Source organism: Carettochelys insculpta, chromosome 17 (assembly GCF_033958435.1).
Source record: "Carettochelys insculpta isolate YL-2023 chromosome 17, ASM3395843v1, whole genome shotgun sequence".
NCBI classification, from domain to species: Eukaryota; Metazoa; Chordata; order Testudines; family Carettochelyidae; genus Carettochelys; species Carettochelys insculpta.
In genome coordinates, this window is record NC_134153.1 from 32171502 (window position 1) to 32188632 (window position 17131).

The 17131-nt window shown below is 45.4% G+C and overlaps 1 protein-coding gene across 3 annotated transcripts in view; it reads right to left on the bottom strand.

Annotated features, from left to right (window-relative positions):
* The window catches only part of ERGIC3 (ERGIC and golgi 3), a 35923-nt gene that overhangs the window by 17430 nt on the left and 1362 nt on the right, over positions 1–17131 (bottom strand). The window contains exons 2-8 of one of the 3 annotated variants that reach the window (XM_075012163.1): positions 17020–17090; positions 15377–15464; positions 12069–12188; positions 10304–10397; positions 9082–9247; positions 7589–7646; positions 995–1009 (exon numbers count right to left, since the gene is read on the bottom strand). In XM_075012163.1, the coding sequence (XP_074868264.1) occupies positions 995–1009; positions 7589–7646; positions 9082–9247; positions 10304–10397; positions 12069–12188; positions 15377–15464; positions 17020–17090 (612 nt within the window). The remainder of the gene's footprint in view (positions 1–994; positions 1010–7588; positions 7647–9081; positions 9248–10303; positions 10398–12068; positions 12189–15376; positions 15465–17019; positions 17091–17131) is intronic. The other 2 variants (XM_075012166.1, XM_075012165.1) reach the window with 2 other exon arrangements.

The following is a 17131-nucleotide window of genomic DNA, read 5'->3' on the forward strand; positions in this document are numbered from 1 at the left end:
TATTATGTTTGGGTTACTGCAGGAGCACGAGGCATGGCCCATGTTGTACTAGGCAGTGTACAAAAAGACAGTCTTAGCCCCATAGTTTCCAGTCCCAGAATGCCAGGTCATCCAAGACTTTCATGTTTGAAGAAATCAACTTCTACATCAATCAATTTGTATTAACAACTGAAAATGAAGCCTACGGGCAGGATAGAGGAACATCTGTCAGGGATGATGTAGATCCTGCTCTCAGTACAGAGTAATGGATGCAATGACCTCTCAAGGCCCCTTCCAGTTCTAGGATTCTATAAGAAAAAACTTCCTAAGATGTCAGAGTAGTTAAGTATGGGAATAAATTACCTAGTATGGTTATAGCCTCTCCATGATTGGAGATATTTAAGAACAGGTTGGATAAATATCTAACAGGGATGATATAGATGGTACATGGTCCTGCTGTGAGGGTAGGTGATTGGACTTGATGACCTCTTGAGGTCCCTTTCAGTTCTAGTGTTCTATGATTTTGTAAATCCATGATTTTTAACCCTCTCAATTTGCTCTAACTCAGTCACAAGCTACCAGCTAGAAGCAGGAATCACTGGAGCAAATTTTTGTCATGTGGTATGAAAGGGGAAGGTTAGAAGATCATCCCTTGTCTTAAAATCTATCACCTTAACCTGTCCAAACTGTTACAAGGCCTGATTCAGTTGGCTGAACCAAATACAAACACCTACCTACTGTCATTTACAGACTTACTAAAACAATCCAGGCCAAGGCTTCTCAACCTCTTTGATAGTGACACCCTAGTTAGGACAAGTCCACCCTCCTCTCTAACTGTAAAGAAAGAGACATTAGTCATGACCCCTGAAACCCATTCATAAACCCCAGACTAAGAACCTAAGCCAGTGTTCTACGTGCCCTTCCCAAGGAGATTTATGGAGACTGCACCTAACAGAAATTAGATTAATTCTATAGTGAACAGTATAAGAAAAGGAAAGAAATAAGCACCACTTACTCTCAATCGCGTGCACTGCAAATAAGGCAGGATAGGAAAGAAAAGAGAAGTATTCAGGTTTTTATATTGAAAAGCAGAGATTCAGACAAGGCTGAATTTAAAAATTACACCTTCTAGAAAAGGAGAAATCACTTTGCTAACCAGTAACGAGGCCACGTAAAATGGTCCCACAGTAACTGATCCATTGATCAGCTGTGGTGTTTTAACAAAGAATACTGGAGAAGGAAAGTATCAGAAACCAATTGCTAAAAAGGAGAATGAAATGTGATATTTATGCTTTAATGCTATGAGACACACTAAAGAATGCCAGCCACTACTGCTGGTTATTGACAGAGATTTATCCTTTTTTCTCAAAATCAGCTGATCCACAAGGATAACTTGAAACCACCCTCTCAGAGACTGAGCCCTCATCACGACCCTTTCAGAGTGAATGAGTCATTCGCCCCAACACCATCTCTCCCCCTTGCTTCCCTCCCCACTTTCCACTGACCACAATACTTAGGCCCTGGGGCGTATCAGAAAACCAAGACGAATGTGGCAGTGCCTTGATAGGATCCTACAGAACCATTTACATCAAAAATGCATTACCATTGTCCGTAGCAGAAGAACTGGGTACAGAGGTTACATGCATACATCCAGAAAAGCAGTCACATATGCAGAGCCATAACTAGATATTTTTGCACCTGAGGCAAAATGTTATTTAGGCAACCCCTCTCCTCCAAAATTAAAAAATGTCTCATGGTTATTATTTATGCATCTCCTGATTCCTGAGAGTCACATCAGCCTCCATCCAGCACCCCACAACCTCATGGCTCCCTCCCACCCTCTGCATCCCAATTCCCTTCTCCTGACCCCTTCTATACCCCTGCCTCCTTGCTCCTACCGTATGGGCTGTGGGGTTGCTAGCATCTCTCTTACTATCTTTCTCCCCTCCCCAGCCAGGCTGTGCCTGCTCCAATATTCTCCAACCAGTCTCTCACAACCCCTCCCCCACATCCCTCTTTGCTTTCCTTTATCCCCCTCGTCCGTTGCCCCATCCCAGCTGCTCCGCCAAACCCCAGAATTCTCCTGCCCGTCCCCTGATTCCTGAGTTCCACCAGCCTCCCTCCAGAGCCCCCAGCCCCCTCCCCCCTTCTGCTCTCCAACTGCATGGATTCTAAAAGAGTTCTGCCTAATTCAGCACCATCTCTGGCCTGTTTAGTGAAGCCATAGTGAGAGATGGGTGTTTGGACCGAAGACCACAGATATCCTGCATTGGCACTTGTTCCAGGAAGACCAACCATGTTGCCTGAGCACTGGTCGAATGAGCGTGGACAACCGGTGGCAGCAGGACCTTTGTGAGCTCCTAGCAAGCCATATGCAAGAAGTGATCCAAATGGAAATCCCTTCATCCTATCCACAGTAGCGACAAAGAGCTGCATCGACCTGTAGAAGGGTTTGATATACACCAAGTAAAAGGCCACAGTCTTGAGAATACTGAGGATTCTCTCCTCCGCCACCTTGTGATGTTTGAGGCAAAACACAGGCAGAAATGCATCATATTTCACTGGAAGGAAGAAACCACCTTTGGCAGGAAGGCTGAGTGAGGCTACAGTTAGACCTTGTCTCTGCTGAAGACCATGTAAGGCAGTTCAGAGCTCAGAGTCCTGATATCTGAGTCTCGTCTTGCTGATGCCACTTGTATTGCTGATGCCAATACAACCTTACAGGACAAGAAGGAAAGGGAGCAGCATCCCAGTGGCTTGAAGGGGAGACCCAGGGAGCCTGGAAAGGACCAGGTTCAAGATCCATTTTGGGACAGGGTCCTGTACCTGCAGTTAGAGCTGCTCAAAGCCCTTTAGGAATCTGTCATGTCATGGGAGAACATTGTTCTCAGACCAGATTGTGAAAAGCAGAGATGGCTGCAAGATGAACTCTGGTGGCGGAATGAACCTGACACTGGTTTCTGAGCTGCTGCAGGTAGTCCAGAATGTCTTGGACCTCTTACTTACGGGTTCACTCCCCGAGTCAACTATGGAGCTTCCATGCCAAGAGGCGCAGGAACTCAAAGGTGGGGTGCAGGAGCCAAGCGTGGTCCTCTGACAGCAGGTCCAGTTGGTTGGGAAAGGGACAAGGAGGGCACAGTGCCATGTTCATGAGCACACCAAACCAGTGCTGGCAAGACCTTGCTGGAGCAATCAAGATGACCCATGCTTTGCCTTTTTTGATCTTTACTAGGATCCGGCCAATGAGAGGGATTAGTGGAAATACATACATCAGAACCTCAGACTATGATAGAAAAGAGTCATCAGAGAAGGAGACCCTGCCTAGCCCCCACCAGGACAAAAGCAATGACACTTTCTGTTGTGCCTGGGTGTAAACAGATCCACTTGGGGAAATCTCTGCCCCGGAAGAGGACACTGAGAACCCCCAGATGGCATGACCACTTGTGATGAGAGAAGTTTCTGCAGAGGTGATCTGCCAGAGTATTTCTGGCTTCAGGGAGGTGAACCACTTTCAGATGGATGTCATGGCTGGTATACCAGTCCCAGAGACAGTGTCTCTTGGCAGGGTGCCAACAAGCATGTTCTTCCTTGCCTGCTGATATAATCATTGCAGTCCATGAGGACTCCCACTGCTTTGCCCAACAGGTGCAGCAGGAAGAACCTGCAGGCCATAGGATCGAGCCACCATCATGGAGGTGTGCACTGCTGGGAAGGATGAACAAAATTTTGTCCATGCGAACCCTGGATTGGGAGTAGGCTGACTCAGCCCCTGCTCAAGTGGTTGCATGAGTAGTGTTATACAGCAAGCCACTTATGTGCACACTGTCATATGCCCCAACAGGTACAGGCAGACCATGGCCATGAGCGGGGAAACTCCAACACCTCTGTGACGAGGCTCCTCGGGGCCTAGAACCTGCCTTTGGGCAGCACCATTCTTGCACAGGTTGAGTTGCACACCGCTCTGATGAATTCTATCCTGTGAACTGGTACTAGCATGGATTCTGTCACTGAGTAGGAGACCCAAGGACTGGCACATGGGTAGGACTTCCATGACTCACCTGTGTCCTGGAGCTGCCTTTGACCAGTCAGTCGTTGAGATACAGGTAAATCTAGATACCTGAGTGCCTGAGGTATACTGCAACTAATGCCATGCAGTTGGTAAAAACCCTCAGAGCCCTAGTCAGGCCAAACTGAAGGAATGGAAACTGGTAGTGGGAAGAACCCACTGTAGAATGAAGAAAGCATCTATAACCTGGAAAGATTGCTAGGTGGAAGTATGCAACCTTCAGGTCAAAGGAAGCATACCAGTCTCTCAGATCCTGGAGGGAACAACAACAGAGGCTAGGCAGAACTTGCAGAAATTGAGCTTCCCTAGGTGCCTGATGAGGTATTGCAGGTCTAGGATAGGCTGAAGACCTTCCTTGGCCTTTGGGAAATGCCAGGAACAAAACCCCTTGTTCCAATACTCCAGTGGAATTTCCATTATTTCCCCCAGTTGCAGGAGGACAGATACATTAAAATGGCCTTACTGGGTAAGACTAATGATTCATCTACCTCAGTATCATGTCTTCTGACAGTGGCCAGTACCAGATGCTTTAAAAGGAATGTCCAAAACAGGACAAGTTATCAATCCTCTGTAGTCCAGTCTCAGCTTCTAGTATGCAGAGAATTATGAAACAGTGATTGCTAGAATAACCATCACATAAACGTTAACACCACATTTGAACAACATAATTAAAGTTTTGCCTAAATTGATCCTGTTATTCTATAAATGACCTTAACTGCTGCTAACTGGATGAAATAGGGAATGTTACATCACCTATGTCCTAGTTGGTGTCCCAGTGGAATTTATGGACCACAGAGCAGCCTTTTGTTGTGACAGAACCTATACTGTTTATTTCTTGTTTTGAATAGTTAACAAAAGTAGAATTTACCTTATGACTTTCTTACGAGGGTAGAAGCCTCTTTCTTGTGCTATTACAGAAAAGGGAGCCTGAGTAGAAGAGGGCTGATGGCACTCTACATTAAAAATGCCATTACCTGCTTTACAGCTGCTGTAAATTTGGAAGAATAGGACCCTGAATCCTCACAAATTAATAAATCACAGGAGGCTGTTTTAAAGAGCTGCTCCCTGCTCTGTCATCTATCTATAATACACAGATATAGCATCTGTACTATCATGGGGGTTGTCAATCCAGGTCCTCCTGACTTGAGAGCTCAGGTGGTCATTAGTAAAAACTGCTTTGGCATTAGTAAAAAAAATTGATGGGTGATAACTTTCTAACACAAAGTTTCAACCCACTGCAGGGTAACTCTACTAGATCTTACTCTGATGGATCAGATGGACTGATGACTATAATAAAAATAGGTGGTTGGCTGGGAACATGTGATCACTATCTAATTCCTTTTGCTATATGCTAAGAGAATGCAGTCCTGTCCACTTATATAAATATACATTTGGTGCTTTTAATATGTAAAATTCCAAAAACTTTCATAGAATCATAGACTGCTCGAACAGGAAAGGACCTCAAAAGGTCATCATGAGTCAAACAATCACGAGTCAAACTGAGTGTTAAGAAATATTTAACTGTAAAAGTGTGAATTAAGAATTCTTTGGGAATGTTTTACTAGATTCTTCAAAATGCAAGATTCTATAGTGGTGAAAGAATGCTTTTTTGGTTTATAACTCAGGGCCAGGACAAGAAGTGAAAGTAGAAATTAATTCATGTATGTATAACAGTAGAAACAAAAATATATAAATTAACAGTGGAAATATTCTGATAGTAGGGAGTACTAATGAACAATTAAAAATGCCGTCAACATAAGAGAAAATAAAGGTATCAATGAAAAAAAATGAACGGACACTAGGGTTTAGGACAATGAAAAGGAATTATTTAAATATGTCACAAGTAAAAGCTATCCAAAGAATGGTAAAGATCTGAAATGAGAGACAGACAGTAAAATTATTAATCATGACAAAAAAGGCAGAAGTGGTCAATGAATATTTCTGTCTGTATAAAACAAACAAGCAGGAGGGTATGAACCTGAGGCATTGCTAGTGCAGCTGCATTACTGAGGTGTGGAGGTACTGATCTCAAAAGCCAAGTGTCTGAACCAATCCTGAGACCTCAGAAAGAGGATAACTGTATGATATGCAGCTGCCAAGTGGAATTTGTGCTCTAGCAGGCTAATTGAGTCTTTTCACATTTTAAAAAATGCTGCCCCCCTTTTTTTGGGGTGGGGGGCAAGAAAAAAGGAGAATCTTCTCTAAATAGGTTGACAGTCTTTCAATTACAACCAATTCCTTTTCCAACAGTGTTTTAAACTTCCTCAGAAGCGAAAGGAGTGTGCACATGAACAGGCAGAACACAGTGGAACTGAACAGCCTAACTCCTCCCAGACTTTCCTATTACACTTAAGAGCATATTTGTGTAAAAAACTGAATGCTTTGCATAAAGTGTGTATAATTACACAGCCCTATCCACCATTCTATAAGACAGGTCTATTCCCTCCACTCTCTTGACACCAGCTAGAGCCATTATCATCATATTCACACTCCTGCTGTAGGTACACGGCCTCAGCAGTCACATAGAATCAAGATAGCTGCACTGAACTCATCCATTTTCCACAGCCACAGACCAGAGTAGCTATCAGAATCATAGTCTATTCTCATTCCTAGTGGCAGGCCCTTCCCTAGGGAGATACAGGGCCCAAGACAACCTGCCTCTGTCCCAGGCCATGCCCACTTCTTCCTGCCCCTGCTCTGCCCCCTCTCTCATTCCACCCTTTCCCCAAAGTCCCCAACTCCTCCTCTGCCGAGTGATGCTAGGAGCTGGCGGGGCGGAGCAGGGCCAGTCATGCCGCTGCCTGCCCCTGCACTGTCCAGGCCTCTCCATCCCCCGAAGCGAGAACCCCTGTAAGTGCAGAGAGGAGCTGATACAGGCACTTCTCATTAATGTAATTATTTACTGTAAAGCTGCAAACATAGGTCTGTATTTGCTACATAATGGATTGCTACAAGGTACAGCAGATTATAAATGCAAAGGTAAAAGCCTTTGCCAAAAACAACTCTGAACATCAGCGCTTCCAACATTTACATTACTGGAACTGCAACATACTATTAAGTTATATATAATCTTCTAATTTTTGACCTGTTGTAAAGGTTCTTGTTTGAAGGCATATATTAAGGCATACATTAAAACACTATTATTGCAGAAATAACAACCTGCCTACCTTCCATATAAACTCACCTGAACTGCTTTAAAATTCTCAGTGTAACATCTTGGGACCAAACACAGAGTTGATTAGAGCAGAACAGTGGTAGCTAATCAGTTGAGACAGAGTGGTTGCGTATAGTCGTGGCTATTCCTTGGCCCCAGGCTCTCCCGGTTCTCCCTCCAGCCAACATTTTTCCCACTTGTTTCTGATGGGTCCCCTTCCTATTATGGCACTTCTGCCAATTCCCCCCTACAGTGGCAGTGCCACTTCAGACAACTTTATTCATCTTGGTTCATGACGTGGGAATCAGGGAAATACTCAAAAGGAAAAGAGATATGCCAGAAGGTCAGGAAGCCATGGGGGGAAGAAAACCAAAACCAAAATACTTTACCATGGACATGAGACTGCTGAAAACTTTTTCCAGGTGCAAAGTGGAAGTTACCAGCCACCTGCAGAAAACAGCCAGATTTCAATGAAAGGCCCCTTTCTATGGAACAATGCGAAGCATTAACACTTGCTACTCTCTCTTCAAAGATGGATTTCCGATGTTACCTCCTGCTGACACTGTCACCAATGAACCACTACTCCCCCAAAGAGCCTCTCTTTTCCACACAGAACAATCAATACTCTTCAGAAATCTACAGAGCAGACATGTCAGAAATTTGGCTTGTACACCAAATTTGATGTGTGTGGCCTATACAAGTTATGCAGAATATAAATTCTCATTGAAAATCTCTGCATTTCAACACTTCCTGCTTATGAAGATGATCTGTTTAATGTGAACAAAAAGTAACTAATGGAACATGCAGCCAGACAACCAATTTCACAGGTAACCAATTTTTACCAGACATAATAATGAGGGAAAATTGAGAGTGAAGTCCACAGAGGCAGACACTGCAGGGAAGATGAAAGGAGGCCTCTAGGAAGGGGGAAGAAAAACAGAAAAGGGAAATGAGGAAGGAAAAGGAACAAAAGCAGAGTAACCATGCTGGCTCTAAAGGGTAACACATCCCCAGACTGAGGCTGAATGTGACAATAAAAAATGGAATGAGTAACAAAAAGGTAACTAGAAGTTCAGCCTGGGATGTGAAAAAGAGCCTAAAGGAGTTAGGGGCAAGTCCCCCAGACTTTCAGTGAGAACTGAACACCTAACTCCCTTAGCGCTCTTTGAACATCCCAATCATCCTTTTTGTAGACAAAGGCTAAAATGAGAGTCAGCAAGAGCCTACCATGTGTGTTCTGTACTGGGCCTTTCAGTGAGTGCTAAGCCATATACAGAATTAGTGCCCAGAGATTACAATAATGGACACAGTAGGGAACTCCTCCTATAAAGAATGCCCAGCCTCTGTCCCTGGGCCTTCAGGAAGCCTCTAGTCTCTCCAGCTTAGCCTGCCCTGCTGCTGCCTTGGACCCTCTTCTCCTAGCCCTGCCATCTTCCTTCTTTCCATTTCTTATCATTTTCACCTTGTTATATCAAAACAAAAAAGCAGTCCAGTAGCATTTTAAAGACAAACAAAATAATTTATTAGGTAGTGAGCTTTCGTGGGACAGACCCACTTCTTCAGATCATAGCCGATGTGCTACTACTGTGGGTGGCTCTCAGCCGAGGTGCAGCCAACACCACACACAACCCCACTCCTTTTTTATTGCACTTCTTTTGCCCATTTGCAAAACTAACTGCTGTTGTGTTTAAGCTCTATGCTGCTCTCAGCACTACACCCCTAACAAAGCCCAAAGAGCCGAAGTCCCAGTACCACAGAACTGTGGAGACATCATGCAAAGCAGGGGACGATTGGGGATGCCTGTGCCCCTTCCTGGTCACAGACAATGCTGGGATTTCAGGCACCCAGCACAGCTCACTGTTAAAGGGAAGCGCTCTCTCACCTTGTTGACCTCTAAGAAGCCATACACTTTGCAGCCCTCATTCTTCTGCTCCTGCATTTTCTGGCTGAAGCCTTCTCTCTTGCATTGTTCTATAGTGTCAGGGTTCTTGAAAGCCCAGCCACGCCGTCTGTATGCTTCTCTCACGTCATCACAGGAGTTACAGCACCTGCAAAAGTACAAGCATCATCTCACTCCTCCTGACAAACAAATCAAGAGCAGACAGCACAAAACTTGCAACCATCTGTCAGCAGAGGATATAGTGGCAACTTCTTCATGTTGGCCTACCAGTCTCTCTCAGCAGATGGTCTCTGGGTCAAGGGAAGACTAAATTCTCACAACTGAAGCTTGTCCGTCCACCTAACTGAGCAGCTTTGAGTTACCTTCTGAAGTGGAAAGCCATCAGAGGACCTCTGCATTCACAGTACAGCTCTGAGGCTCTTCCTCATGGACTGAATCCTCTACAGAACATGGTAATATCACTTCTTAACCAGCCAGAGGCATCCCAAGAATGTGTCTGTTAATGCTCCTGGGGTGCACGCCCGCTAATCTACAGGTCTCAGGCAAGGCTTCCAAAGGTCAATCCCTGTCATCAACGAGGGGAGACCTGAACAGGGCCCCCTGACAGAAGACTGAAGTTTTCTTTTGTTTTTTGTTTTTAATGTCTATGTTACCCAAGAAAGGGAGGCTAGAGTGCTGAATCCCCACTCCCGGGGACAGCCCCTCCAGGCAGGGGCTGCAACCCGATGGATTAAAAAAGATCCAGAACAGAAAACAGAGGAGGAGACAGCCCAAGACCACGTGGGTTAGACTCTAGTAAGTTCTTGCAGAAATGAGCAAGAGGGGAAAGCAAGGCAGCACGAAGCGTCCTCCCCGAACTGCAGGTAGTCACGATGAACCACCTCTGAGCACACTCACTGCTTGCGGGGGGCACCTCCTTCTCCACCCTGAGAGCCCTATTGAATAGGAAAGCCTCCAAATGACACTTCTTTCCACCCTCTCGAAGCTCACACACCCAGCCAATACTGAGCCCAAAACTGCACATGCTTATGGGAATTCTTGAAGGACAACTCTTACACAATGGGACTTCATTCAACATTTGGGGCAAAAACTGGTGAGATTTTATGGAACATGTGCCCCACCTGCTTCTGTGAGATCAAGAGACCAGATAAGCTGCTGTGTGCATGCATGCACGCACCAGGAGATCAGGGAAGCTGTTACTTACCGGATATCTTCTGACTCAGCTCCATAACAGCTCTCACAGCGATCAGCATCTAAGGAATTTGGATCAAACACTTTCTCCTCTTCTTTGCCCAGCTCTGGAAAAAAAAATACAACTTCCAAGTGCTGTGACAATTATATGAGCATGTCTGTGTGTCAGCTTATGAATTTCATTGTGGTTTGTAACCCTGATGACATCACTGCACTGTGGATTAGAACTCCCCTTTTTCATCAGGCTCCACTCTGTGGACTGTGTGGAGCAAACTGCGCTGGACTGATGTTGTTTGTTGAGATGTATAACAAGCTGGAGGTGTTGTGTCTTTCCTTGTTAGGTTAGTGACGATAGTAAGAGCTAACCAATGGATTCCCATAAACAACTGGTAAGTCAAGAACAAATTATTAATGTTGCCATCCTCTGGGCAAGGAGAACATTCAGCTCATGAACGCAGCACGGCTGAAACCTGGAGCTATATACTGGGGCTCATGACCAAGGCAGGCTAGTAAGCAGAAGGAACTGTGTACAGGAGGGCAAGGAACTTGATGAAGGGGATACACGAGCTTCTCCCACCTACCCTGAACATGGACAGGCCATGGCCTCAAACTGAAGAAGTGCAATCAGCCACGCAGGGGAGGGGATTGGGATCGGGATTTCATTGTTTTGCTTAGCTCTGTAGCTATCTTGTGCTTTGTAACAGCATTGCCTCACTGTGGATAACAAGTTCCATCTGTCCCTGAAGAGTTAAACAATAGAGGCCAGTGAGCTGCAGTTCGGCAAGATACAAGCTATGGCGAAGGCTGAGGAGTGAAGTCTGGCAGAGGTCTCAAGGCCACAGACACTTGGACTGCAGAGTCCATCACCCTAAGAAGGGACATTGGACAGGAAGTCTGACCACAGGAGTGCACCAGAGACCAGAGCTAGAAACACCAGCTAGATATTGTGCAAATCCAGTTGGCTTGGAAGCATATGGGAGCAAAGGTGGATCCGATGCAGCAGACTGGTGGCCAACCAGGGAGCTGTAACAATTTACATTAGACAAAAAATACCAGCCTCATGAGTGTGTATATCAGTCACTGTGGCTCACAGATAAGCTCTGTGGCACCCCTCATGCTGGTCAAGGGCTGCAGACATCCAACATTCCTCCCCCCGACATTTATCTTAAAACTCTGGGGCCACATCCACATTAGCCTTTTTATCCCTCAGATTCACCCGCCGCTAACTTCAGTGGATCCCCACTTACGCTAGCATCGAGAAAGACCAGCACATCAGCTAGATTTACTCTGAGCAAAGCTGGGGGTGACGGCCCAAGCCCATCAGCATCACATCCACACAGGTGGCTCCCTATACCAATGCTAGCAAGAGAAAATGTTTTAGAGGAAAGTGTAGGCGGCCTGAATGTCTCACAGCTTCTGAGCAGATTTGTCAGCTCCAGAGCTGAGGGCAGTCACTAATGCATTCCAGCAATGCTAGGCATAAACCCCATGACATCCCAAAGACAAAAAATGGAGAAAACAAATGGCATGGGGTGACAGAAACCCTGCCCAGCTCAGTCAATGCTGCTGGGCAGGGCAGTTCCCCAAAGAGTTCCCATCTCTGCAAACCCACACCACTGCACTTGAGACAGCAGGACTACAATGCTGCAAAGACTCTGCTCTGAGTTCAAATACCCTTTAGTTGCCAACTCAGTCCCTTTGGAAGATAACAGAGGAAGACTAGCGTAGTGAGGCCACTAGAGCATCCAGCAGAGGAAGACATCAGGATGCAGTATTACCATGTCTCTCAGCCTCAGGGGTCACAGGGCTGCCATCTTTATCCAAACGCTGCTTAAAGAGATTATGTTCCACATCTAGCTGCTGCTCTCCTGCCACATCCATTGCATCAATGCTCAAATCTGAAACGAGCAAGCCAGGTGAGTTAAGGTAGTGTATTTGTGATCTGAGATGGTTTATTGAAGCAGTGAGCCAGTGAGAAACCACAAACCTATTAACAAAGGGAAGATCACTAAAGCAGGAGTCTAGGAGGAAGATCTCCAGATAAGTAGAAAAATCAAGGAGTGGGAAGGTTTGGAACAGGAAGACAGGCCATAATAGCTGAGAACTTCAAAGGGACTTAAAAATGCATTTCAATCTATCCTGCACACAAGGCTCTATGGCCCCTGTCCAAGATCATCTTCAGCTAGCTCTTGTATAAATCTTATTTGTACCTACACAGATAATCTCAGGCTAAATAACCAACCCAAACCTTTCCAGATACTTCACTCTACTGGTTAGGCTTGAATCTATGTGGAGACGAACCCCAACCCCAGTGTAAGTGCCCTGTCTTGCAAAGGGATTTCAGAGAGTCTTTGATGGGCCCTGCTGTGTCACTCGGGCTCACTTGCTACTTGGGGCCCACAGTGTCAAGCTCCTTCTCGGGCAATGGGAATCACAAAACACTAGAACTGGAAGGGAACCTCAAGAGGTCACTGAGTCCAGTTCCCTGCCCTCCCAGCAGGACCAAGCACCCTAGACCATCCCCGACAGATGTCTGTCTAACCTGCTCTTAAATACCCCCAGTGATGGAGATTCCATAACCTCACTAGATAACTTATTGCAGTGTTTAACCACTCAACAGTTAGGAAGTTTTTCCTAATGTCCAACCTAAACCTTCCTAGCCACATTGTAATTATCCTTGGAGGGCAAGGAAAATTTTTCTCCCTCCTCCTTGTAACTTCTTTGAGGTACATGGAAACTGCTATCATGTCCCCTCTTATTCTTCTCTTTCCTAAACTAAACAAGCCCAGTTCTCTCAGTCTTCCCTCATAGCTCATGTTTCTAGACCTTTAATCATTCTTACTGCTCTTTTCTGGACCTCCTCCAATTTCTCCACGTTTCCTGAAATGTGGTGCCCAGAAATGGACACAATACTCAAACTGAGGGCTAATCAGTGCTGAGTAGAGCAGAAAAATGACTTCCCATGTCTTGCTCTCAACACTCCTGTTAATGCATCCCAGAAGCATATTTGCTTTTTTTTGCAACAGCATTACACTGTTGACTCATATTTAGACTGTGGTCCACTATGACCCCTAAATCCCTTTTCACGGTACTCCTTCCTAGACAGTCGCTTCCCATTCTGTGTGTATGAAGCTGACTGTTCTTTCCAAAGTGCAGTACTTTGCATTTGTCCTTATTAAACTTCATCCTGTGTAGCTCAGACCATTTATCTAGTTTGTCCAGATCATTTTGAATTCTGACCCTATCCTCCAAAGCAGTAGCAACCCCTCCCAGCTTGGTATCACCTGCAAACTTAGTAAGCATACCTTCTATGCCAATATCTAGATCACTGATGAAGATATTGAACAGAACCGGGAAAGAAGCTGCCTGACCTGCTGGATGCACCACTCCAACTTAAACTTGGGAGGGGAGGAGGTCTGGGCTTGGACTGGGGGAAGAATCCTCCTTGTGATGATGGTACCTTCTGCAGCTAATGAGGTGGAGTGGTCGGAGACAGAACACACATAACTACCCTCCTTAATACAATCAGAACAGAAATTGCAGTGCACGCTTGAGTCATGTGGGATTTTTAATTACTTGCACTTTGCAGTTTTGTTTTAAATTTTCAGACCACTATTCCTCATAGGAAACAGGACACTCCAATATTCACAATGAAGCAGTCTCTGATCAAATATTCTCCCCTCAAAAACACCACAAATATCTGAATGAATTCAGTTGCAACAGACCTCACAAGCTAAGCTAGGAAAGATTCAGACCAATACAAACACTAAGGAGGACATTAATACAGAGTGAAAAATGTGCATTACATACAGTGCACCCTCTCACTGTGCAATTGCATGACAACCCAAGAATGAACCAAGCACTGCTCGTATTCCGGTGCCACTCTCCCCACTCTTCTGCAATCACACTGCTCCTGACATCTGTCTTGGAACCCCTGGCCACCTACTCTCAGGACCCTGCTGTTTCCAGTGCAGAGAGACAGAAGGAAGGAAGGTGCTGATGTTAGGGTGTCCTCTTCTCCTGCCTCTCCCCCAATCCATGAACCCCATTTCAACATAGCAGGGAAAGTACAGGACTCCGGAGGAGAGCTCAGCTGCTGGTTTCTGAACCTTCTGCTGTGAAGGCCTTAGAGACAACACATAGTATCTCAAGGACTTCTGCAGCAACCAGTACATGCACACCCACAGTCTCAGAGTGTCTCTCTCTCTCTCACACACACCGTTCCACACAAACAGTAGGTCTCACACACAGGCCCTGGCACACTCACCCTTCAACAAATACTTCTGTTATTTCTTGGCACTTCCCTCAATGCCCACATAGTCCCTGTAATCTTATTCTTTTAAAGTGTTGGTATTTTAGTTTCACCGGCCTGTGCATTTCATAATCTTATTTCTCGCTTATGCTTACATTGAATTCTTTGACTAGTGTGTTCTAAAGTACCTAAACCTTTCCTGACTGGAATAATTATTTCTATGGTAACATTTAAAAACTATACAGCTAGATTTTAGTGTTTTTACAGGTGGCTCACAGCCACACATTACCTCAAGATAGATACATGTAAAATTAATTCCACACATGGATGGAAAAAATTAGAGGGAACACTGGACGATACCAGCAATATAACTGATTTTGTTGCACTTGACATTAGTATACACACTCACTGTAAACACAAGAGTCAAAAATTAATAGCTGTTCCCAAGACGCACTCTATAGCATTTTCCATGAAGGGACATTACAAAAACTAACGGCAACTGGGACAAGCCTTTGGGACCAGGTTGGCATTATATCCCTTTTCATACCAGGTTCTCAAAGTATTTACAGAAGTGGATAAAGAGCTTTATCCTATTGCACATATTAGGAAACACTTGCAGAGACATACTGGACAAAGACAATGCTGGGAACAGAACCCATAAGCTCTGATTGAATTCCTTGCTCTAACTACTGAGAAATGCAATTCCTTCCTGCTGACTGGACAAGCGGTTGACTAGCAAATTGAAATGCTGGGAGCACTGATTGGCCAGCATGCCCAACATCCAGCAGAGAGTGAAAACTACTGTTTATCCAACTCTTTAGTAGGCTTACTTACAAGCACAGGGCATATGTGGAAAGACAACATCTATATTAATCTTCAATTTGTCTCCTCTTGATTTGTCAACATACAGTTCAGGATAAACCTAAGAATAAAGAGAACAAAGTCTCATTCCACCTGGAAACACATCACAAGGCTTCTCCACTTGCTTTCTGTCTAGTCCAGGAGTTTCCATACAGGTGCCATGCCCAAGCCAGCATCTTCCAGGATGCTGTGACAGACCAGCTGATGTTACCACACCTAAGTTGTGCCTTTATGATGTGTGATTCTCCTGGCCAGGAAAGAGATGATTTGAGGCTTCACATTAAATAAATGCCACCCCCACCCCACCCAATTTCTTCCCCACTAGGAAGTCTACAAGCAGGAATTTTGTGGTTAGAGCCTACTAGTGACACAAGTGAGCGCTCTGTCCATAGCAGAAGCTGGAGGAACCAGTAGCCCAGTAGGACTGCCTGCTACTGGAGATGGGGGTCTAGGCCTTAATGGAGGTTGACAGGTACAGCAAGCCCAATCTGTGACACAGGAAGCCAATGAAAGGGTGACAGCAGGGAGAAAGTCTCCCTGCCAGGCTAGTGCCCATCTTAGAGAGATACAGGGAGGAAATAGAAAAGGAACAGCAATTCACTCTCATCTCACTAGGTGGGCTGCCATGAAGGGTGGTGCCAGCTCAAAACACAGTAAAGCAAAGTTTTAGTGAAAGCCACAGAATCTACTTCCTTGCCTGGTTCACAACAGAACTAGGCCAAGCGCTGCAAATGGAAGGAAACCTCTGCCTTGGCACGGGCAGAAACATATATTACATTCCAGCTATCATCAGAATGGCAAAATACAATACAGCAGCCCTCGAGTGCAGGGGTGCATAGCCTAGTGGCCTGAGTCATTACATCAACCTTCAAGCACAGGGCTGTGTAGATCAGCAGTCAGAGTCACTATTGAGGCCCTTGAGCACACTGCACAGCCAAATCCTAATGCTATCACCACCTGGCTAGGGGTACCCAGGCTCACCTAAGTCCACTGGGTCCCCCTGACCTACAGCCCTAGCAGAGGCAGTATGGTCCATCACTTGGTCAATGTGGACACCAAACAAAACACACTGAGCTTCCACAGGTGGGAGATTCTAATCACTCTGCCTCCCTGGGTCACTTCCTACTGGGTTTTCTGAAGCTGCAGTCCAGACAATGACAGTCTCTGGGATAGTTGGTGCAGGTGACTTCCCAGGGTCTCAGGATCTCTGGCTCCCACAAACAAGGTCTGTAATGGATCCTGGGCTAGAGCCTCTACCAAACGTCTTTCCTCCTTGTGGTCAGCCTAGCGTAAGCTGGACTGCCCCCCTTTATACTAGCACAGCAGTTAGAGCAGGCCTACCATGGTGTGAGGGGCAGGACTTCCTCTGCCCATAGTGTGGAATTAAACATTTCCTACCTAGCACAGGGTATGTACACTTTGTCACACCACAGAAAAGACAATACACTATACAGCTAGAGACTTGCCCTATGTCTTGCGAAACTCTGGATGCTGGCTCAGCTGTTGACAAACATTGAACCTTGCTTGAACATACAGGCTGATCTGCTTTTTGGGGCTCCAACAGGAGACAAGGAAAACATAAACCCAAAGAGACAGCAATACAAAGCTGTACTTACTTCCTTGGTGAGGTAATACTGCAGCTCTGAGAAGAAAAGCAGAAGCATGATAAGTCCACTGACTACTGTCACTGCAAAGAGAGTATGATGAGCATTACTATGGATGGTCATG